This window comes from Strix uralensis, chromosome 11 (assembly GCF_047716275.1).
Source record: "Strix uralensis isolate ZFMK-TIS-50842 chromosome 11, bStrUra1, whole genome shotgun sequence".
NCBI classification, from domain to species: domain Eukaryota; kingdom Metazoa; phylum Chordata; class Aves; order Strigiformes; family Strigidae; genus Strix; species Strix uralensis.
In genome coordinates, this window is record NC_133982.1 from 13,315,849 (window position 1) to 13,339,932 (window position 24,084).

General features: G+C 49.0%; 1 protein-coding gene across 1 annotated transcript in view; it reads right to left on the reverse strand.

Annotated features, from left to right (window-relative positions):
* Positions 1–2,976: 2,976 nt before the first annotated feature.
* The window catches only part of LRRK1 (leucine rich repeat kinase 1), an 80,234-nt gene continuing 59,126 nt past the window's right edge, over positions 2,977–24,084 (reverse strand). Inside the window, exons 23-33 of the mRNA XM_074880638.1 lie at positions 23,203–23,452; positions 21,600–21,766; positions 20,294–20,491; positions 19,350–19,627; positions 18,980–19,174; positions 18,000–18,151; positions 16,282–16,399; positions 14,822–14,938; positions 8,940–9,775; positions 8,248–8,349; positions 2,977–6,365 (exon numbers count right to left, since the gene is read on the reverse strand). Coding sequence (XP_074736739.1) covers positions 6,188–6,365; positions 8,248–8,349; positions 8,940–9,775; positions 14,822–14,938; positions 16,282–16,399; positions 18,000–18,151; positions 18,980–19,174; positions 19,350–19,627; positions 20,294–20,491; positions 21,600–21,766; positions 23,203–23,452 — 2,591 coding nt within the window. The 3' untranslated portion in view covers positions 2,977–6,187. The remainder of the gene's footprint in view (positions 6,366–8,247; positions 8,350–8,939; positions 9,776–14,821; positions 14,939–16,281; positions 16,400–17,999; positions 18,152–18,979; positions 19,175–19,349; positions 19,628–20,293; positions 20,492–21,599; positions 21,767–23,202; positions 23,453–24,084) is intronic.

The window sequence follows — 24,084 nt, forward strand, 5'->3', positions numbered from 1 at the left end:
GGTAATTAATGTCCAAATGCAGATGGTGGTTGGAAGTGTGAGTCTCAGTGGGAAGGACTTTTTAAATAATAAAAAAAAAAGAACCCAATATTTTTTAATTGCTTTTTCTCCGAGCAGCTGTGAGCCGTGTCAGGAGCCTGTGCGGGAGCTGCCTCAGCCCTTGGTGCAGTGGGACCTTTGGGGTCAGGGTTCCCCCTGGGTTTGTTCTGGGAGGCAGGAGGGTAGCAGGGATGGATACGTGCTGCCTTTGGACGTGGTAGCAGTGGCGGCAGTGGTGCTCGAGCACCTCTGGGGCCTGGCCCTGCTCCCTGCCACAGCTCTCCTGGGGAATTTCTCTGCTCATGGGTTCATGTGAAGCTCTCAGAGCAGTTTTGGGGCAAAGCTGATCTGGTTTTCACACCGCTATTGTTTTCCACTGCCTTGTGGACTGTGGCAGAGCTGACTAATGGCTGCTGCTGCTGCCTCCTCCATCGGAAACCAAATAGACAAGAGGAGCTGGGCGGTGTTTGCGTAAGAAGACCAGGCAGGTTTATATATTTGGAAAAATTTGGCACAATTTTAAAAGTCCTGTTCTCGCATGGGGCCCTGCTTGCTGCAGCCATAAGGGGCAGACCATCAGTGTGGTGGAAATCAAAGGGAAACCCCCTTTCCCAGAGGTCAGACCACCAAGTCCCCAGAGGAAGGTTTATTTGGGCTGGAAGATGACGCTGAAGTGTTTAACAGTGCGGAAACCGGCCCAAATTGCTGTTGGTGCAATAACCAGACTCCAGGGTGATGGCGTGCAGGGTTGGGACACCCATCCTGCACCTGGGGTGGGGGCTCAGCCCCGGCACCGCAGCCCCAGAGCCAGCACCCGCAGCCAGACCCCGCAGCACCCACCGGTGGCTGGCGGGGGGCTTTGTGCCCAGCCAAACGCCTTCCTCGGCTGTGCTGTGTAAAAGACCCTATTGTCAAAAGACAGAGGGGAAAAAAAAAAAAAAACAACACAGGATGAAATTGTATAGAGGAGCTTCCAATGGCTAATATTTTTCACAGGGAGTGGGGCCCCATGGCAGGATGCAGCCGCCTTAATGCTCCTTTCAGTCAGCGCATCCCCATAAAGTGCCAGTGTAGGGCCCTGGGGGTGAACAGGGACCGGCAGCCGCACAGGGAGGGCCGGGGACAGCAGGTCTGGCTGGAAACGGTGGCAGTGCCGGTGTCCTCCATTGCTCTTCTATCCCCCCAAACCTCCATCCAGCGCCGAGCGCTCGCAGGGTGGAGGGAGACTCACCCAGTCCATGTGGGCACTGCAAGCGTCTGAGGACGGGTCAGCCCCAGTCCAGCCCTGGCACCGGGACGGTGGCACCGAGCGAGCTGGTGCTGTGCCAGGGCTCCGCCCGTGCTGGCAGGGGAAGGAACAGGAGGGTCACAGCTTGGCATGAAGGAGCAATTAGCAGGACCTGAAGCTCCGAGGAGCTTGAGGAGGTGCTGCTGTAAACACAAAAGCACAAAAAGATGAGAAATAAAAAAAATCAGGGACGAGCTCAGCAGAGAAGCATCTTGCCAGGGATGGGAGGGAGAGGGACCCAGCTGTGCAAACCTGGCTGGAAACCCTGTCCTTTGCGAACGGGTCTTTCCTAGGGGGTTTGCTGGCTTGTTTTTTTTAATTTTGGTGTCATTTTGTTAGGTGTTGGTGATGAAAAGTAGCCACCTGCCCTGGCAGTGCAGCAGCCTTCTCCTCGTAAAACAAAGCCAGGGCCAGGGTGCTGGTTAAGCCACCGAAGCCCCACGGTGCTGCCCATCCCACCGCCACGGTCCTGGGGTAAGCCGAGGACAGGCAGGCAGCCCAAAATAGTCACAATATTTCCTGTCCTTTAAAGTTTGCTTAAAGAAAACTAATTTCCTCTGTCCTTTCAGTAGCAGAATACAAAGCAGCAAGCACGGCCCCTTTCCCCACATCCCTTAAAAAAAAAAAAAAAAGAATCACCTTATTTTTTCCTTAGGCTGAAGCCAAGGGCCCTCTGTGCAGTGTGGGATGGGGGGAGCATCCAGCTGGTGTGTAAAGGTCCACCTGCCCCCACGCTTGTCACCAGGGAACGAGAGGTGGGTTTTGCTCTAATATATTACTTTTTTTTTTCCTGCATGTTGAAGGTAACAGAGAAGGGACAAAAAAAAAAAAAAAAACAAAAACCAAAACTTGCATCATCCAGCTCTCAGAAAAATGTAGCTGAAAATGGAGTTTTAAGGCTGAAAAGCACAAAGAGCTGCCCAGGCCATTGGGCAGGGGTGAGTGCAGGGTGTTTTCATGCTCATGTTGGTTTCTGGTAGCAGCATGAAGGGGAGCGGGAACCGACCAGGGCAGCACCACGTAGAGCACCTATTTTCTGCCAAGGTTATTTCACCCGGCCAGGACTGGAGAAACTTTTAATACTGTTAACTTGCCCTTTCTGTGGCTTTTTTCACAGGAATGCCTGGATTAACTGTAGGGCTGTGCCTGGTGATGACACCACAAGGTGTAATCCCATCAGCTGGGTCCTCGAGGACCAGGGTGCTGGGCTGCTCCGTGAGCTGTCACAGGTGTTTGGGCCCAATCCTGCACCCCACTGCCCAGGACAGTGTGAGCAATGGGGCAAAGAACCGGCCCTTCTTTCATTTTCTAGCAGAATTAGTTTTAATGCTGCCCCATTTTTCTGCACACAGAGGAGACGGTTGGTTTCGGGCAGCCCCAGGCTGGCGGGGCCAGTGCGCCCGCAGCGCTGGGGGATTGTGCCGAGTCCCCAGATTGCCCCGAGCGAGCACCAGGATGTGGGGCCTTGGAGATGGAGATGGTGTCCACATCACACACCCCCCCCCACACACACCCACCTCCAAAACGTCCAGGCTGTGCCCTGAGCCCCACCAGGACCCGGGTATGGGGCACGGCAGTTGTTCTCCGTTGCAGGACCTGACCCTGCATCCCACTCACTGCCCCGATAACAGCCAAGAGACAGCCAGAACCGCTGTCCAGATATAGCAATTATTTTTTATTTCTTTTAAAGCAGGTAAAGGACAGCCCAGCACGTCAGGGAAGAACGCCGGGGCGCAGCGTGCGGCTCCCTGCTCGCGGGAGGCAGCTGGGTGTGGGGTCGAAGCCAGGGGCTTTGGGCAGCCGTGGCTGAGCGGGGGCTCCAGCACTGATGGCTCAATTAATCCCGGTGGTGGCGGGTCCTGCGTGTCTCTGCTTCCTCAGCGAGTAATTAACGGCCCTGGCACCCGCCGTCCTCCCGCTGCCGGTGCGGGGGGTTAATCTCATCTGAGAGCATCCGTTTCCCTCCCAGTGCCGAGCCCTTTCAGTGTGCTCCCGCTGCTCCCAGAGGGGCTGGGGGGGACCTGACGTTGACAAAATAAAACTGAGCTGGTTTCTCGTCTCTCCTCCAGCAGCTGAAGGAATAACCCCCCTCCAGGCCCCTGCTCGGGCTTATTGTTAGAAGCTGAACTAAAATACAGGCCCGCGCTATAGGCAGCAATCCCGGGCCAAGCAGCAGTAACGGGGACTTACCACCAGTGCCGGGGGCTGAGGCAGCCCCTTGTTTCTGGGTTTTCAGGGCTTTTCCTGCCTTTGGCCTTGACCCCATCCCTCTCCCCAGGGATGGAGGCTGCCCCTCACCCGGCCCTGCAGTCAGTGCGGCCGGAACGAGCATTGAAATCTCACTTAAACGGTTTGAGCCAGTCATTTGTTTTTTGTTTTTTTTAATTTTAATTCCTGTTTATTTTTACCCCTGGGATTTGTTCCCGCAGCACGTGTGTTGCTCACTTAATGGAGCCTTGTGCTAACGAGGTTTCAGGTTTGCTGAAAGCAGGGGTTGGGGGGGGGCGGATTTTGTCCTGATTCCAGGGTAGCAGCATTCAGGCTCTCAGTCTCTTTCAGGAACCGACCCGCTGTGTTCCCAGGGGTTTTGGGACACCCTCGCTCCCATCCCTGTGGCAGGGACCTCCCCTGCCCCCCGTGCAGCGACATTTGCTTCTCTCCCACCATCCTGACCCAGCTGGCGAAGGTGGCAGCAGGTTTTCGGCGCAGGGACGTTTCGGTGTGCTGGGGGAGGAGGGTGTGCGTGACGGCTGCGTGCAAGAACGGCCCTGGAGCGCGCGGCGGCGAGCAGAACAAAGCCCCTTTTGTGGTGGGGCCTCGGCCGGTGCCCACCGAAGGTTTGGGAGAAGCTCCAGCTGACCCTGTGGGTGCTGGGGAGCCCGTGGGGGGGCACGACCCCACGCCGGCGTTGGAGGCACTTTGGGGCTGCTGGCGAGGGAGGATAAGTGCGTGCTGAGGCTCTCGCAGATACTGTTTTCTCAAAGAAAACCTGCAAGGCTGAAGGAAAGTACCAACCGTTTTATAGCCCGTTGGGGCTTCAAGCATCACAGAGCAGTACATGCGTGTTTACACGCGGGTCTGGCACCCGGAAAACGCGACCGTGAGGTGGTTAAAGCCCAGCTCAGGTGAGGGGTGTGTGTGGCCAGCGCAGGCCTGGGAGGTGGGTGACACGGTTTCAGGGAAAATGCAGTTAATTAGCCCTGACACAGACACAGCTATTTCACAGCTAAACTGGGGTCAGGATGAGCTCTCGGGCAGCTCTGACAATGCCTGTCAAAGCACAGCGGCAGCAACGGGCTGAGCCATCTCCTCCCTGCCTGTGAGACAGCAGGTGGGAGAGCTTGTCCTGGCGAGGGAGAGCAAAGCTGCTGCCGCAGGAGCCGCAGGGGGACAGAGACAGGTAAGGGGCAGGAGACAGACTGTACTTGTACACCCGACTCAGGCTGTGCTCACCAGGACACACCTTTCAATCAGGCGCTGCAAACCCCGAACACTCCGCAGCTGATGCAGGCGTGGGTTGCCAATAAAAAGTGCCACCAACGCAGTGTCGTTGTGGGGAGAAATTGGTTTACTTTAAGATACGCTTTGTTTCTGAAGAAGGATATTTTAGCAGCCTGCAACAGAAATGTGAACCAGAGGGTTAACCTGCCCATTCGGCCTTGGCCAGCCTTGCCGATGCTCACACAAGTTTCTTGGGATAGAAAAAAAAAAAAAAAAAAAAGGTCCAAAATTCAAACTGTACACCTTTTTACAGGGTGCTTAGCCAGGCTCACTTTTTACACTGCTGTACATGCTTGGGATAACTAAGTGCAATTGTATTCAGAGCCAATACATCATCCCAGGCCACTAATGAAGATAAAATAAATGCTGTGGTGAGTGGAAGCTGCACAGATACACAGGCAAATTAAGCTTATTGTGTTCCCGATACTCCAGAGTGCATTTACCAAGAGGAGTGGAGAAAAGACAGTTTATAAACCTTCCCGGTCACAGGGCTCCCTTCCTTACACCAGGAAGTATCTGTCAAACCAAATGGCTTTGCTTTGTATCATCAGCTCTACTTACAATTGACTTTGCAACCGTGCAATTAAATAGCTCGCTCGCTTACCGAGATTGTGCAGTATTCTTGGCAGATTATTTTAGCTCTCTCACAGTAACACTGTACCACAATAGCTTTTAGGAACCAGAAACGCAGTGGCCAGCCAAAGCTTATTGCTGGTTCTTACACCCGGATGTCTCTACAACAGGGGCTACACCTGAAGTAGCCTCTAACAGCCCTGCAGGGATGTGGGTGGCAGCCCCAGGGCTTCGGGCAGATGCGTTTCCCCCGGAGCAGGGTGAAGGATCCCGCAGCCAGCCGCACCGCCGGCCAGCAGGCAGTGGGGACTGGAACGTGCTGAGGCTCCCAGGACAGAGCCCGCCGAGGTTAACGGAGCTCTCCTGGCTGACAAAACACACTATAAAAGCAGCAGCAGCAGCCAGGGCATGCTGAAGGTGAGGAAGGAATTCAAAACGAGGAAGAAGAAACTGGAAATAAGAGGCATGAGAACTGCAGCCACCTCCACCTTCTGCTCTCGACTAGTGCAGGGGAGCGTGTGACAGAGCGAGAGTGCGGAGAGACGGCCCCAGCCCCCGGGCTCGTCCCTGCCCTGCTCACACCGGGTTCTACAATCCCCGAAAGCCCTGCCGGGGCTCCAGCCACGGGAACCCCGCAGTGCTCCTTAGCAGCAAACCAGACGCACGCTCCCCCCACGCATCCCCCCCGTCCCCTCCCTCTCCGGGGCTGTGTCTCGGAGTCCAGGCGCGCTCAGAGCAGGACGCTTCCGTCTCTCGTCGAGCCTCAGGTTCCCAGCGCCACAACCACTACCTTCTTTTTCGCATGCAGGTTTCAAGCCTTCCCAGCTCTTCGTAGGCCTGGTAGAAAACGTCAAAGTCTCTGGCGCTCCAGCCCCTCCAGACAGCCAGGCACCACTCCATGTTTTCGTTCTCAAAGCAGCACACAACTGTGTCCTTTGCTATGAGAGCAGCATCTACCAGCACCCTGGGAAAGGCAGAACAGAGCAGAGAAGGGCGTTACAGCGGGGAGCAGCTCTGCTAGCACCGCACACCGCCGCCCAGCTGGGAGGCACTGACTCACAAGTTTTCCTTTCCAGCTACCGAATCTCTTTTTATAAGCTGCAAATCCTTGAGAAAGGAGAACGTAACAAAGAGAGGGATCAGAAATGGTGTCACAGCAAAAGCAAGCGGCTCAGTGACATGGGAAAAGATTTTTTAAAGGGATTCTGGTGCCTAAACGTGAAGGTGGGTGTTTAAGTCTGCCACGACATTTTGAAGCTGCTGTTAATCTCCCGATTTGCTAAAGCACAGACTCTTTTGCCTGCTGCCAGCTGGGCATTTTCAAAACAGCTCCATCGTGCCACCGCTAACAGGCTGCCGAGAGCTTCTGCAGCCTGAAGTACGGCGTGGAAGCGGGATGGAGCCCAGCTCTGCCAGCTCAGGGCACGAGCCCCTTGTCCCGAGCAGCAGGCAGGGCTACGGCAACAGCCCTGGGGTCCGCAAGGTTTGTGCAGGAGTCATCCTGCATGACAGTGTCACGGTGCCTGTGCTTCCCTTCGTGGTCTCCAAGCATGTTACCTGATCAAAGAACAGTGGCTGAAGCTGGCCCTGCAGATACCCCAGAGGGAGGTGGCCAGGCAGAAGGTGACACTTTTGTCCTTGCAGGGTTCAAGGGAGAGAGTCCAGCCCTTGTTGGGCTCTTTCTACCACTGATAGCAGATGGGGGAAGGCTGGCCCCAAACCACTTCCCCAGAAAGGCCCCGAGACAGGGAGCACTGGCAGCAAGCGCTGTCCTTGGCAGCTGGTTTTTATCACAAACTGCCCCTAAGAAGCCACTTCCCTCCTCTGCTCTGCACTTGGAGGAGTCAGGCACTATCAGTTGGTCTTTATCCTGCTGGTAAAACAGGGCGAGTCAACAGCCACCATGCCTGATCCAGCCAAGGCTGACAGACAGCAACGTAGGACAAGTCTGGGATGGCCCTGTCACTTCACCTTAACTCCACATGTAATCTGGGTAAAGCCAAATTAGCCTAAGAGTACCTGTGAAGAATGAAGAGAATACTCTACCCCCAACTAACTGATAAAGACACTTAGTTAGCAAGTGGAGGGAATGGCAAGAGCACTTTGATCTCTTCTTGTGTTTGCCCAGTGGTAATAAATGATCATTTATAATCCTTAGGGCTCCTTAACCTCCATTTGTTTGGACATAAATAGTACAATCCCAGACTGGTATTTAAGTGATCAGCAGGAACACCCCCATCTCTCTAGCAGCTCTTTGCTTACTTGGACTCTCGTTTGCTGTATGAAACGTTTTAAATTAATGTATATAACTGCTCTCCCCTGTGCTCCAGGAGCCTTGCCCCGGCCCGTCACTGCCGACAGCACAAAGGTGCTCATTTAGAGCCAGAACGTCAACCTGACCCACGTGAATGCAGCCACAGACAAGCACCGCACTCTGCATAAATACACCTCTTGTTCTTAACGCAGGGCCTGAGTCTGCCAAGCTCCAGCGAGCTTCTGCCAGGTGCCCCCAGAGCACCAGGAGTCAGCACCAGGCAGGATCAGACCGACGTTTATCGCATTGTGCAAGCCAGTGCTGCCTGTCTCATTACGGGGGTAGTTGGTCTCTGTGGCTTTTGGAGACCAGACCGTGGTGGCAGTGCCTTCCCCTCCCCGTCTGTCACGCTCTAAGACCACGCACATGCTGCGATGGGCAACCAGCAGACACATCTCCTCCGGCTGTGACTTTCTCAGATGCTCCTGGAAGCCAAGAGGAAGCTCCCAAAAGCCCCCGCAGCCTGCAGAACCACCCAGTCCCCTTCTGCCCGCAGAAACTGGTGTGATGGGCACTGCCCAGTCAGCCTCACCCGTAGGGAGCCAGTTCCCCAGCCTTCAGCACAGCAATCACTCTGCCCCGCTGGGTGCCGGATTCCTTCTCCAGTCCAATAACGATGATGTCCCCTCCTCTCCTAGAAGAGAAACGAGGGAGATGTCACAGGTACTCAGCAATGGGGACTAATGACAGCTGAGAAGGACCCATGCTGGATATCCATCCCCTCTGCTGCAATCCCTCCTGCAGTTACATGACCCTTTGCAGGGAATGGGGCACTGCAATGCCACCGAGGGGCATCCTGAAGCCACCACAGTGAGAGCCCCCATGACAGGCAAAATCAGATTCCCGGTGGTTTCCACCAGCTCAACAGGAGGCAACAGGACTTGCCAGGGTTGCATCTGAGCAAGGAAGCTGCCTGCTGTTCTTTGTTTCCTCAGTAGCTGGGGAAACAGGGCTTTGAGTCTTACCACCCACCTTCTCATTCTGCTGAAATCAATCTGGCAAGATCTTAGATGTAGCCATTCTGCTCAACACAAGATATCTTTAAAAAGGGGTAGAAAATTGACGTACCATTGTACTGGGAGCAAAATTTCTTAATGGTAATTTGACTTTCTGGCCAGGTGAATCATACTGGGAATGCAAAAGCTCCTCAATTAGCCTGAGCTAATCTCATGTTCAGCCCAGGAGGGATTCTAATGAAGTTGCTTTGATAAATGACCCACTTACCTGGGGATCCATATGAGGTCTTTTACTGGAAGAATCTTGACAGCTTGGAGATGCTGCGTGTTGTCACCCACAGGCACAGCATCATGATCCAGGGAAGGCTTCAGCTCATGAAATTTGTCAGGCTCCTCAAAATCTGCAGAGAGTGGTGCACTGGAAGAGCTCATGGGCGAGCTGGGTAGGCTGGAGGGGCACCGGGTTACCCTGTTAGGAGGCGAGGAGGAGTAGGAAGACACAGAGCAATAATCTGTGAGCGAGTCCTGGTGGTTTAGTATCTGGGTGCCAACCTCTGGGCTGTAGATAATGCTCATGTCCGCCAGCGGGTTACTCTCCATCGCTTTGTGGTTTAGAGGTGCTGTAGCTGGGATGGCTGCCGAAGGCTGCTGGATTGTAAACATGTCTCTGAGGGGGCTGCAGTCTCCGCAGAAGTAGCGCGCGCAGAGCTGGTAGGTGGTAACGTGATACATCACCAGGAAGTTGCTTTTATCGTCCAGACACCACACCACCTCCTCCCCGTGACACTCGGAGTTGCAGGCGATGGATGTGATCACCGACGGTGGGCTGAAGGGCTCCAGCCTCCTGCTGATCTCCATTGTGGCGCAGTCTATGATGAGGATGCCGGGGCCGTTGCTGTACCAGACCTCCGCTCCGCTGTTCGTGATCTCCATGGCCTTCACGGGGTACGGGTTCTGCCGGGGGTCGTCATCAGAAATGTTGAATTTGGACCTGTTTGCTGTGTGGGAGCACAGGTAGGAGCAGCTGTCCCCTGGGATACCCTGGGACACTGAAAACACCGCTACAAGTCCATCCGACAAGCCGGCCAGCACCACATATGAGTTCTGCAAGAAAGACAGCAGATTCGCTATTCAGATTCCTTACTTCTCTGCAATACAAAAGCTTTCGATCCCAGAGGCTCTGGCTGCCTTTTACAATCCTGCGAGTACACTAGTAACTTACCCCAAATCACTCAGCGATAACAGCAACATAAAAAGAAGTCATTACATAGAAGCTGCTGCAGAGGCATACTCCTCTCACCCAGTATTACCTCTCTCTTTATTGGCAAGGGAGGACAGACAGACCTGGCAGCCTGCCTCGAAGGTTAACAAATTCAAGCTGGAGTATGTTCAGAGACAGCCATCATGATCCTAGGAATCCAGCTGTAGAAACCCGGCTCATTTCCAAAAAGGAGTAAAGCTATTGCTATCAGTATAGGTAGGAGAGGAATGGAAGAAATGAAGTAAAAACGGAAAGAGGGAGACAATCCTCTCGCCAGCAAGAGCATACAGTGATCACTCTGCATCCGATGTCTGCTCCTTTGACAGAACTGCTCCTCCCAAGGACGTGCTCTGGGTCTGGGATCCCTGGCAGCTCACAGACATCCCAGCGAAGGGCACAGAAGCAGCAGCAGTTCAGCAAAGTGGCTGCCAAGTGCCATGAACAATTCTGCAGGTAGTTAAAAACCTGCCCCGAAAGGTACAGATGTGTTGGCTGAGGGAGCAGCGGCTGGCGTCAAGCTCTGCGGCACTGCTGCGATGGATACTGTCACGGCCCGTGGACAGGAGCTGGTGAGGCCATGGCTCGCCGGGTCTCCGACCCCTCCAGCTCATCACAGCAGTAGAAAATGCTGTTAAACAGACTGGGGAATGGATCTCTTGGGAACAAAACTCCCCATGACCTTGGGTCTGTACCAGAAACTCCCCCATCTGTGAAGCAGATAAAACAATACCTACCTCAAAGGCCTATTTCCTCTCCATGGAGCAATAAATTCTAAAAAAAGACCCTTTGCCCAGGGCTTTCTTGCTGTTGTTACAATCTGGCCGGACTAAGCAAAGCAAAACGAACAGAACCAGACAGAGCACTGCCAGCTGAACCGACACAACCTCATCCCTCCGCAGTCCGGGCATGGTGGAAAGCCCTGCCTCCTGGTGTGCCTGGGACGCCAGCGACGCTGTCTGCCTCCGTGAGATGGGATGGGGATGCGGTGCCACCCCTTGCTGCTCATAAATTAAGGGAAAGCCTGTGCCCTTCCAGGGATCGTGGCTGTGCCAGGCCTAGAAGACAGCTCCCAGGCTGCTGAAGTCCATAGAGGCCAAAATCAGTATCTTGAATAGCTCTGAGATATCAAGGGGCAGATAGCGTAGGGGTAAGCATTAGTTTAATCGATAGCACTGTTTGCAAGGCTCATTAAGAGTCTTGGACAAAAAGACACCATCTGCATACAAAGTATGAGTAAAACCCATGAGTGTGCTGAGCCCATATGACTAATCCAAACCACGGCACAATTTTACTGTAATGGGAAAAACTAGGGAAGCAAGTGGAAAGTTGTGAAATGGGACTTGGACTTTAACTCAGTCCAGTCCCAATTCTCTAACCACTAATTAAAAGAAACCCAAATGGTCTGAAGTGTTCAGTGCCATGTCCCCACTGCCATGTGGATCTGGTGCAAAGGCTCCTGGATAGGGGTTTGCCAGGGAGTTGCATCAGTAGGTTGGAAGATGGCACGATGCTTTGCACAAGCTGGGTTTTGGGTTACTTCTTCTTTGGAAAGGAGTTCAGTTATTTAAAACAGAACAAAACAAAGCAGAACAGCCCACATTGCTCTGGTGAAAATGGTCCAACTTCTTCAGTCCAAAGGACTCTGCACAATAGGTATTTCTTACTAAAAATGGAAAATTTAAATTGAAATGGGAACATCTGAAGTTAACTGTAATGTGGGTATGTCAACCTGAACTGCTCCTAGCGTGACACAGGACACTATTAAAGTCTTCAGAGATCTCTATAATTTTGTCTCATTTGATTTGAAAATGCTGAATTATCCAAGCACACAAAAAAATTTTCATAAAAAAATACTTTGATTTCTTTGATTAGTGTCATTTACTGCAGAACAGAATCCAGATTCCCTTTTGGGTTCCATAGGCCAAATTTCCCCAGCACTGAGCAATCGGCACCATAACCAGGCAGAGCTGCGTCAGTGATCCCCACCCAGCTTTACCAGTAATACTGACTCTGCCAAATTCTAGCCTGTCTGGAGTAGCACAATGGTGGAAGCAAATCTGGAAGATATTTTATACTTTGGGGCACTTATTACTCACTACCTTGGCTATCGGGGCCTGTTTCTACCCAGCCGGTTGTTATCTGTTTAAGAAATGAGGAGTAGGAACTCACATGCTGAGAAATGCCCTCAACCTGCCATTCCTCGCCTGACCGAGACGAGGGAGTGACCCATTTCACAGAAGAGCACAGCAAAGGCCACCCACCCACAGATGCCACCGACTCACCAGACTTTATTAGGTGCCGGTGCAGCCAGGCAGCCAGGCAGAACTCTCCAAATCGGGTATTACAACAGTGACCAAAGGCAGGCAGGGCAGCAGCCTCCAGAAACCTTAAGTAACTTTCTCAGAATTCATTTTCAACATTTGGGCTCCACAAAGAGCCAACAAAAACACACAGCAACAAAACTGCATTTGAAGTCTCCGTCCTGCCAGAAGTCCTGCTGTGCCAGGGAGGAAGGCCTCTGAGCAGGGCTGTGACGGTATGTGATGTGCAGGAGATGAGCTGGCTCCAGACGTCCTGTCCTCGCAGCTAAGGACAGCACAAGGCTCGGAGCCGCCAGGATGGCTGCTGCGAGCAGGTTAAAAAAAAAATAAAATACAGCCCCCGACACCACAGCCTCGGTCACCTCCTCCTCTCTTCCCCGCAGGGTCTGGCACTGCTGGCACTGAACGCCGCGGCAGGCTGCAGCCTTTAAATGCAGCTTTTGTTTTCGTGTGTTCCAGGTTTTTGCAAGAGGCCAGAGGCTTGCACCCATTCAAATTTCTCTCTCCCTCAACATCTCTTTGTAAGAATGCTGCAAACCAATTCAGAAAGCATCTTGTTTTGCTCTCTTTAACCTGTTTGTTTGCTTATTTGTTTTTTTCCCAAAGGAAAATTTACTGAAAATTGTATTGTTTGCCAAAAACAATGATACTGGTGACAGAAAGCATGCAACAAAAAAGCTTAAATTGTACAAGACTTTTCCTTGGCGGGTGAGTTTTGGATTCTGGGCCCCTCTCTGCTGCTTTTAAATTTCCATGATGCTTCCTTTGGATGAGAAACCAAGTTTTGGAAACTATTTCTTTTGGATCAGTCTTCCCAAGGCAGTCGTAAAGAATTCCCCTTCCCAGCAACATCCCTCGGCAATTCGCTGACTGCAAGTTACCTCACATCTCATCAGTTAAAGGCTTTCTTCCCAGGGAAATGCGAGCAATTCTCTTCTCCACTGGACAATAATGACTGTGTGATAACTCTGATACAGCTCCCTGTGCCGTACAGTGAGTCTGACAAGTGCAAGCTTTCCACTTAGCTTTGTTGGAAGAACTGGCTGTTTCGAAAAATGGTTTAGCTTCTTGCCAACCTGGTCTGCACATCCCTATGGCTGCTGCTCTGGCTATTTCACTGCCAAACTCATTCATAGAAAGGAGAGAGGAAAAAGTAAGTCCAATAAACTAAGAAGGAGTGCGCCGAAGGGATGTGGATTTCTGGAAGGTTGGGTAGGGTCGGGGGAGGAAGGGAGGTGTCTAGACTCAATATTACTATTGTAGGGCCTGGCATTATTTATGACATTTTCTAGGCAAGCCACAAACTGAAAATAGAAACCAGGAGACATAAAGCCACTCGTAACCCCTAAGGAATGGCTTTGCAAGCTGTATGACAGTGGAAAAGCTGAAAGTGAAAGACTCGTTCGACTGTCCTGGACAAAACCTCAGGCAGCATGAAAAAGAAATTTGCCCTACGCATCAGAAATGAAACTCCACGGAGGAGAAACGCTGCAGGTCTAGGAGCCAAAGAAAGCCGACAGATGCAGCCTCCCGGCGGGTGAGTTTTACTCCTGTGCCAACTTTAGCTCTATGCCCTACTTCAGTCCTACTTACACCATGTTTGGAAGTGCAGCAGTACACCTTACACTAACCATCTGCCTCGGATTCAGTTTGCAGCGATGCAGCAGTCTGAGCAAACGAGCCAGAAATGGACAATAACGCAGAGTGGTATAAAACAGCTCCACTGTCGCTCTGAGAGCTGCTCCATATTGAGCTTTTAGACACATACCAGTCTGCTGGCATTTGCAAAAACTACACAGCTACCCATAATGTTGGAACATAATTACATGTTTTTACTTGAGGTGGCTGTAAGCAAACCGGAGGTAATTTAGCCCGAAAACAGTTTTTATACATCTCCCAAGACTTGCCCGCAATAGGCATTCATGGTCAGATTTCTCTTGCCAGTAACTGGATGCTAGCAATTCCAGAACTAGACAGATAGTATGTAAATTTTGTTATTACCCATAAGAGTAATTAATCATATTACCCATAAGAGTATTACCCATAAGAGCTGTATCACCTGTAAGAGCTGTATTATCTAAGTGTTCTCATTCAACACCAAAAAAGAAGTGTGGCTGAGCCTAGATAATATTAAAGATGATTGTGCACAAATGACAGCATGCACACACACCAGGAAAAGGGTGGGTACAAGAGCTAGGATACACTCAAGTCCCGCATTAGCAGTTAACAAATCTCTATTCTAGTTACTGTTTCATGTCCTCTCTCCTTTGCTTGATCAGCCTAAACCTTGTCTTCCAGTGATGTGGAAACACAGCTGGAAAACTTCCTTGCAGAGGAATTTGATCTATTTTGACTATTTTCCCAGCAGGCCTGGAAGTGCCAGCTTTGGCCTCCTGACTCAGGTTCTTACCCCAACCTCCGTCTTCTGACAGAGGCACAAAGACCTGGAAACCTTCTCCTCATACTGCCAAAATGTTCCTGGGCATTGCAAAGTCCTTCAACACTAGGTAGTGACAAACCACACAAAAAATCTCACTAAAGCCCCTTTTCCTTTAGGTTCCTCCTTACCTTTTTGACGACAGGGATTACTAGAAAGCAGCTCACAGTAGCAGGAGTGTCTAAACCCTTCTGTGGAGTCTTTAGAGGACACATGCCCTGCAACCCGTACACAGAAATCTTCTGGTCCTGTGAAAGAGCACATCAAATTCTATAAATTTCAATCATCTTTCATGCTTTTCCTACTTTGACACCTGAACAAGATCAAATTGGTTCCAAAAACAATTTTTACTTTTTTTTTTTTTTCAATATCCAAAGCCTGGATTTCTCTTTGTTTTCCCTGGAGAGCATTTGCCCTGTCTCTGGGTAGAAAGCATGTACAGCCTTCCCCAGAATGAGCTGTGGGCAATATATGCACTATCCAAAAGCCACCAAAATCACCACTGCAGGTGTTTTATCACCACATATAAAAGTAGCATTTGACATCGCTGACTGCACAAATCCCAAATGTGCCAGGACAATTGAAACATGTTTTATGTTATTTTGCATTAATCTGTCAATTCAAGGAAAGCTAGTATTACACTGTATGTGGAGTTATTCCTGCTCTACACTGCATAAATCTACTAACCTGACATAGAGCACCCAGTTTCAGGAATAGCAACACATTTCATTTCGATCAAAAAGCTGGAAATACAATGCTTTCAGATTTTTTAATTTTAATTTTTCTATACTCATTGTTATGAAAAAAATTGGAGCATTTGAACTTTACCTCTGTTCTGGAACAGAAAAAGTCAAATATCTACTTTTCTTATGGGGAGAAAAAGATCTATATTCTCACTCAGTTACAGCATCCATACTAGGGTGGTGTGAATTAACCAACACAAATTATTTATTCAGCAAGTGGGGCCTTTTTTCCCCACTCTGAAACACTGAACTTCAGGAACATTTCAATTTGTTTCAGCTATTTTTTGTTTGTTTTGTGTCAAATGATTGCATCAGAACCGGCTGCCAGTTAACACAGCCCTTTCTGATGGGAGGACAGGGGCTCTGAGGGACAAATCAGCCATGCTCTCTCACTCTTATTTTTTTAGCTACAGTTTTCCACAGCGAACACAAATCTTGGGTACCCATTTCCCACCAACTTTCAAATCCCTTGGGCCTCTTTCAAAACCCCACCCTTAAATGCATGGTTTCTTTCACTGCTTCCTTTATCGCTTACAGATAAGGACATTTCCCAGATGAAACTCTGGGTACAGATAGGCTACAGTCTGGAAAGTTTCGGCTCGGAAAGCCGAGGTTCCCACGATTGCTTTGAACACCAGGAGGCACGATTTTGATCTAGGTATCAGCTAAGTAACAGGCAGAAACAATACACCCAGAGACAGCAGATGCAAAGTCACGCTGCTCATCTGAGACCTCCATTGTCTCAAACACTCTTAGCTTTACTAATTTAATAGGCTCTTTCTCTTCACTTGTGTCTCTTCTAACGAGGCCCCCCTTGAGCGGGGCGCTGAAGTGCAGACAACGCTCACCTCTGTGGCAGCCCAAAGGGCATTCTGAAATTTTAGTTGGCAGCATAGCTTCATCCCCGGGCAGCTCATCCTCTCCACTTCTATGACTCCTTTCTCTGGATTCACCACCGTGTAGTTTCTGAAAGGAGCAAATAACAATTTTCTACAGCCAACATTCAGCCTGCACACTGCTACAGGACAGTACTCTGCACTTTTGGCCAAGCCATAACACGACTGTCCAGATGTGGACGATGCTGCGAGGCTCTCCACCCCTCCAAATGGTCTTCATAAAGGAAAAGAAATGCAGATGTGCCACAGTTCTTCCTCAGGGGGCAGATACACAATGGCTTCTGTGAAGATTTAAACTCAGCTATCTGACTTTGTGTGGAAACGGATTAGGAGAACTTACATGGTCTGTTACTATAATTCAGCTGTGAGACAAATAGCTCCAGCTGAATAGCAGTAATTAATAGCTGGGAGGTCTTAGCCCATCCTGCCCATCAGGTTCTCAAGAGAATATGTGCTCGTTCTCCAAGTTCACTGTCTCAGTATTATCTGGCTTAATTACTTATTCTAGTACATAAACAGAAGAGCACGACTCTTCCAAATAAAAGCAAAGATCTGTAACCTGATAAAATAATTTATAAATATGACTAATTAATATTTCTGTAACTAAAAGGATTTTGTTTGTTTGGGGGTTGGAAAGTTGATTGGGTTTGCATGTTTGAACAATAACTGGATATTCAAAACCACATCTGCGAGCCCCAGATGTTTTACCAACTGTGGCACAAGCAATTACACATCCTGAAATCTGTCACATATAAGTAATTTGTTACTCAGCAGTCCAGCAAGTGGATTGTCCAGTCAGGAAGCAGATTCACTGAGACATATTGCTGTGAATATTTGGACAACGTCCATGTATTCAAAATACATCTGCGAGTCCCATGTGTTTCACCAGTTTTAGCCGGAACAGTTATACTGTCTGCACTGAACGACTGACCAGGCACCACAAATAGCAAAGCAAACTGTTCATGAACAAATTACGTATCTTTCCCATTAGGTTAATGGTTACAAATAATGAACACATTAATATAAAATTCATATCACTTTGTGGATGTTTCCAAATAAGACTGGGGCTATAAAAATCAGTAACATCCATAAAAATAAACCTAACTAGCCACGGGTCACATGTGGCTGAGCAAAATACCATCATCTCAGTCACAATTTAATAACATTTAAAGCACATGCCTATTCAGTATAGCACACATTTTACTGGCAGTATACACTTGGATGCACACACAGCTTCAGGCGTGTGGTTAACTCTCAATGATTTCAATAGGATTTAAGCATGTGCTTAATTGCTTTGCAGAACCGAGATGGAACTGCAGTCTCAATTAGGAAAGGTTTAGTGTTAAATGGCCTCATTAGGAAAGGCAGAACACGTCTGTTCTCATGTGCAAATGCTTCATCCTGTGTGTATGAATCATTACACTGCCCTAATCTTCTCCTCATATTAACTGAAGCAGAGTTAAGCTCATTAAATATCCTTTATAAAGCAACCACTGTTCCCAATTAAAAGAGTTTGGGAAAACAGAGTTCACTGTATCCTTGGCATTCACCCAAATTCACTTTCACCTTCTTTACCTCCCTCCCAGAGGCATAAGTGAAGACACTGAAGGATTTTTATGTAAAAAGAAAAAAGAACAAAAGAAAGAAATTACTAATATGAGCCGTCTCACCTGGTGTCTTCCTTCCCATCCCAGAACACCACAGTGTACTCCTGTCCTTGGGAGCAGAAGAAGGAAGACTGCTTCCCACAGGATAGCAGGTACATAAATGTTGCAAAGGTAGGATCTTTCATCTGTCCTACCACAGAAATGGCCAGTGGACGCTGTGGGGAGAGAAAAAGAGAAAGGCATATGTCACATAAGACAGCTGGAGGTTCAGATGAAATAAAAGAATCATAATAATCATTATTTATTAAAGCTAGAGAGCCAAGAACTAAGCCTTCTTTAATAAATGCTTCTGCCGCTTTCTCAAATATCCACCAAATTCTCCTTATAAATCCCACCTCGTTGGTTTTTAGCATCCTCCGTATCCAAGATGCTGAAGCCAAACCTCTGCTATACTTCCATGGTTTGGTCTGTGATTTTCTTACGCATTTTATTGATGAGTTTCTTCAGGTTTATGAATTTTGGAAGCTGACCCACTGTCATGACAGTGTGTAGCTGTCAGTGAGTCAAACTGACCTTTGTTTGAAGGACAGCAGCTCTGAAACACCAACTTGTAATTAATGAAAAACATAACGCAGCATAATCCTTTTCTCATTCTTTGAATACTTTTCTTCCTCATACCGCCTTCTATAATCTCAGGGTTTTTGAAGTCTTTGTAGTTACACTCCCAGCATGTTACTGTAGCTGTTTCTAGAAATTATGGGTAACGTCTTGCCCTGGTGAAATCAATAGCTTAACTGCCATTGACGTCAAGTGACCTTCATGTCACTGCAGATGTCTAAGGCCAGCAATCTGCCATCATTTCATTCATAAAACTCTCATTTAAGTCAATAGAAGTTCTGGGCCATCTCAGTAGGAGGGGTAAATGGGCAACCGAGCTGTTCTGCTGTACTGAGAGCAAGCTCAGTTGTCCAGCATGAAGAGGGCTGCCAGATCCCCTGTAGCTACAAGGTCAGAAAACATTAGTCACGAGGGTTGTCTTGTACCTTTTCTGGCTTAGTGTCCCAACACTCCATCATGAGTGTCTGCATCCTATATAGCTGCACCTCTTCTGGCTGCCCAAGAACAGGACGGATCCCTTTAGACAGCTTCTTCGCAATCTGGAGCTGGTGTTGTCCTAGCACAGGCCGCTGACCAGACAGCAGCTCATACAGGACCATCCCATATGAGAACATGTCGACCTAGAGGCACAAACAGAGAAAAAATAGGACAAACCTCCCTTGGTAGGTGAAGAAAAGAGCAAGGAAGGCCACAGCAGGAAAGCTAGTGCTGCACACCGTGCATGTGTAAGGGAATTCAGCCCCATGCATGAAGCCAGCCACCCACCCCTGTCACGCAGGGATACACCACAGTTACCTTCTCATCGTAGACTATTCGAGGCCTGATCTCCGGAGCCTGGTAGCCTGGCGTGCCTTCCACGCCAAGCGCGCCTTCGTGGAATGACTGCCGGGAGATTCCGTAGTCAGAGAGTTTGATATTGATGTGCTCTTTGATGTCCAGGGACCACACCAAAATATTGTCCGACTTCAGGTCGCAGAAGATGATGTTCTTCTTATGCAGGTAGGCAAGGCCTGTTACAATCTGATATGCTATTTTGTGTGTCAGCATGTGTCCCAGCGGCACAAAGGAAGACCCTGGCACAAAGGAACAGCCGGTCTTCAGTTCTTCTAATTCCAATAACATCTTTTTTTGGGTCTCTTTCTCTTTTAAACTCCAGAGCAATAACTAACAACCTTTTAAAACATCACCCAATGCCACGATTTGAAATGACACTGTTCGTGTTACTACACATGTCTGACGGTTCTATTAAGATTCTTTTTTTAAACCCTTTCACTTCTAGACCCCTAAATCTTCTGGTGAAAATTAGTGTTTGACTGAAAGTTGACACAAAACCAAGGTGCCAAGAGGGTCAGATGGCCTCAACCTATCTAGGAATTAGTGTCATTCATTTGACAGTGACAGAAATACAGATAATTATGAGAGAATGTAGAGTGCCAGACACCCATCTGCAGGGGAAAGAACACAGCATTACCCATGCAGCACTGAAGTGAGATGCACTTCTTATTAATTTGCAGAGAAATTGAAAATCCAGGCTTCCAAAGTAGTTTTTAAAATCCTGAGCATCAATTTTTACTAGGTTCCCAAAGGCACAGTTTAAGAGCAATTCCATCCCCCCACCTCCCCTAGTCTGGAAAAAAATCCCCTCCAGTAAATGAAGCAGTGATTTAAACATTGTTGACCATTTGTCACTATCACGACTCAGAGAATGAGTTCTCCCAGGAGGGTCACCCTGTTTTTACCTTTGGAGTTTTCAGACAATACAGTGGTGAGGCTGCCCAGAGGGGCCAGCTCTAGGGCAAAGCAGAGAGGATGGATGCTGATGCCAATGAGGGAGACAATGCAGGGGTGTTGCAGCGAGTGGAGCATGCTGGCCTCCTGGCGAAACTCGGAGAAGTTCTTCATGGCGTCCATGGCTCTCAGGTGTTTCAGCATAGTATCTGGCAAGACACACAAACCCCTTCTCACTCTCCAGCTGAGAAACCAAGTCAGAAACTCTTTGGAAGGTGCTAATCACCAAGCAAATGCTGCAGGAGGAAGGCAAGTTGTGGGGTTATGTCAACAGCAAGGCTTTAAGTTGCATCCTCATATATGCACAACCCACTAACAGACACTGGCTATAAGTGGGATATATATGGCTGCCTCAGGAAGAAAGTGCTCCCTCGGTTCTTCAACACCAACCTCGAGTGTGTCTGGCACACGCTGTTCTCATATATCACTTGCATGATTTTGGAAAACTCATGCTGTGCTTTTTAAAGCAGGGACTCTCTGGGCGTGGATCTCACATTGCAGACCCTTTGGTGGAAGGAGTCTTCCCTACTCTTTCCCGGCTGCCCTGCCAGAAGAGAGACCCTTCACAGGACTTGACTTTCTGCCACGGGACACCACAGGCTGCTCAGGTAGGTCTGGTCTTTCCAAAGGTTATTTGTCACTGGGACAGCAGCTAGCCTCCTCCACAGCTCTGAATCCTTCCCTGACAAAAATGAGGGAAGTGAGGCACTTCCCCCCTTTCCTTTGCCCATGGACTGAGGCTCTGCTGGAAATCTGGGCTCGACAGACAGCACGGGCAGTAGGAGAGCCTGTCCCTGCCTGGAGGAGCTGGTGGGCTGAGAAGAACTTCCAGTTTGCTTTCTGTAGCTGCTGGCACAGATGGAGTAAAAGGCTTATTCAGAGGTGGAGACCCCCAAGTCCTTAGTGCAAACCCATGCAAATCCACACTTCTCATTGCTAAATAGCTTGGGAACTGGAGATGAAATCTTGCCTCCCACCCCAGTCAGGGCTCTGCCTTGGCACCCAATAAGTCCACCCACTGACCTGCAGGAGAGAAGCTTCCTGCAGTGCCAATGACCTTCACTGTTACAAGTGCTTTTGTGAAGGACACTAAGATGTATCCTCCTCCTCCATGAAAACACATCAATTTTGCTATATATTTCAAAGCTGTATTTAAACAGGTGCTGCCAGCACTTCGGAGAGCGAAGGTTCTTTGGTCTTAGCTTGGGATCACAGACTGCAAGAGCCGATTCCTGACACCGATGCTGTGTACTGTACCTGCAGCTGAAGTGGGAGAACCTTTGCATTTTTTAATCTGAAATCTCTTCACAGCCACTGGTTTTCCTTGGTATCGTGCCCGATATATAACGGTCCCACTTCCACCCTGGCCAAGAACGTTGTTTTCATTTTCACTGCATTCCAGTTTGCTATTTTCCAGGAACAGTCTGCCAAAAAGAGATTGGGGCTTTTTAATTAAAAGTTTCAAAGACACCGTAAATTCACATTTTTAATGTGATTTACATTTTCACAAATCCCTAACAGGTTCTTGTCTTATCTACTGAGAGGACAGGATCACTTAAACTGCCTTGGTCATCTCAATGTACTCTATGCTGGCTCGTGTTGTACAACAGATTTCTCCCAGGAAAAGTAACTTGGGAATAAGCAAAAAGGGCTTTTTACTGCAGCAATTTATCCTGCAAGAATCAAATAGATCTGGAAATCACATAAGCTCCTTTTCCAAGCAGATGACATAGGTACAGATATTTGTACTATTTATCTGTATTAATGATTTTGTTGCTTCATTTACCTCCTGTTCCACTTCTCTCCACTGAGGCAGGACAGGATGCTTGTGAACAGCCCCACACTCTGAAAGCTGATTATTCAAATCAGCTTACTGTTCCCAGGCTGCAATTCATCATCTCCCCACTCTTCCAGAGACTACTTTTACAGCTGTTCACACTTCAAACATCTCCACTCGCCTTGCACCCGTCAAATAAATCTCTAGGAGATAGCACTGCAAGGAGGGCTGTCGTGATGTGCCAATGGGGTGTTTGCCCAGTAAAATGACCCCAAGAAAGGAACAGGGGCCAGTGGGAGCACAGAAAGCTCCAACAGCAGCCAGCAGGCTTGGTCTAGAGGTCTCACGGCTCTGCATTGGGCACAGAAAGGTCTGAGAGAGTGTGAACCAAAACAGACATTGGTCTCCTGTCCTGCCTGCTGTCAGGAGGTCTCTTGCTCTGCACACTAAGTAATAAGGGGTATAAGACTGAACCCATCTGGGAAAGCAGTTAAGCAGCTTAAAGATTTGGGAGTGCTGCTATGGGTAGGGAAGAGCTGTTTCAGCTGTTCAAGACTGCCACACTACTCCAACACATCCAACAGCCCTCAGCCAAGCAGGAGCCTCAATAAAATGTGAATTCTCTAGTGGTGTCTATATAAATTCACTCACCTACAGGCTCTTCAAAACTAGAGGTGATTTCAGTGCCAATCTTGTGACGCAGCAGCACTTCCTTTTGGTTTTGCCATATTAAAATCTCTTTTCTGGGATCCCAGAAAGACTCCAACTACAGAAAGTTCTGGCCAGAGTACTGGGCAATGCAGGACGGCTGCAGCTTTAAAAAGGCACTTTCACATTGCACCACGGTGATCTCAAAGGACCCCCGAAGTGATGACTTGGGTCAGCACACAGCGATTGTCTAAGCAAGTGTGGCTGATCACCAGGAGTGCAGTTTAGGATGAACTGCCAGAGCAGGGATTGAGAGCAGATGAAATTGTTTCCTGTGGTCGGTATGTTCCTCTAGCAGAGATGACTTAGGGAAAAAATCCAACTGAATTACATAGGTACGCTGAAACTTAACCAAAGACTATCAAATAACATTACCTGGCAGGAAAATCAGTCATGAAAAGCTCTGGGACCAGCTCTTGGAGAGAAACAGGGACGTCAGGGTGGTTAGGACATGTGATGTAGTCCAGCTCAATGGCAGTCAGAACACAGTCCTCCATGTTAAAGTACTGCACGTCCTCAGCCTTCTCACCACACTCATTCTCCTCTGGTTTGGAAGCTGCACAGATGTGGCAGGGCACATACTGCTCCATCAGCAACGTGCCATCACTCTCAGTGGCTGTGAGTGCTTCAAAGCAAGCAAGCAAAAAGAGAACACACAAACTGAGAAAGAACAACAGCTCCTAGTGCATTCATACATCTACAGTCACTACCTGCATCCACTGGCTGAAAATAGTCACACTCATGAAAGCAGCAGTTTATTGCAGTGTATTGACTGGAACAAGAAAATAGCTTTTTGTAAAGTATACCCAGCTAGCAGGGACAGTACTGAGGAGGCAGGACTGTTGACATAACAGCTACTCTGCTTTGGTCACAGGTTAACGCACAGGCTTGCGAAGAAAATATATACAGGACCAGTAGAAATTAGAGGTGTGTGAATAAAGCATCAGAGAGAACCTCCAACTTGCTGGGTGTCTCTGTGTGAACTGCACACAGGGATCACTGCGTATGCTGAAAAGCATGACTGTGCAGCAGAAGGATGGCAGCTGTGAGGCTGCCCAGGAACCCCAGCCACGTCTGCTTCGCACACTGCGAGCTGCCAGATGGCTTCAGGCAGAGAGCAGGCATGGGAACGGGAATGGGAGTGGACTGGGAGGCATGGCACGCTGCATGCTTCATGTGCAGGCTAGGAGTAAGCACTCTCTTGCAGCACCCAAGATAAAAACACGGTCACTGTGCTCCCTCACAGGCAAGGTTTTC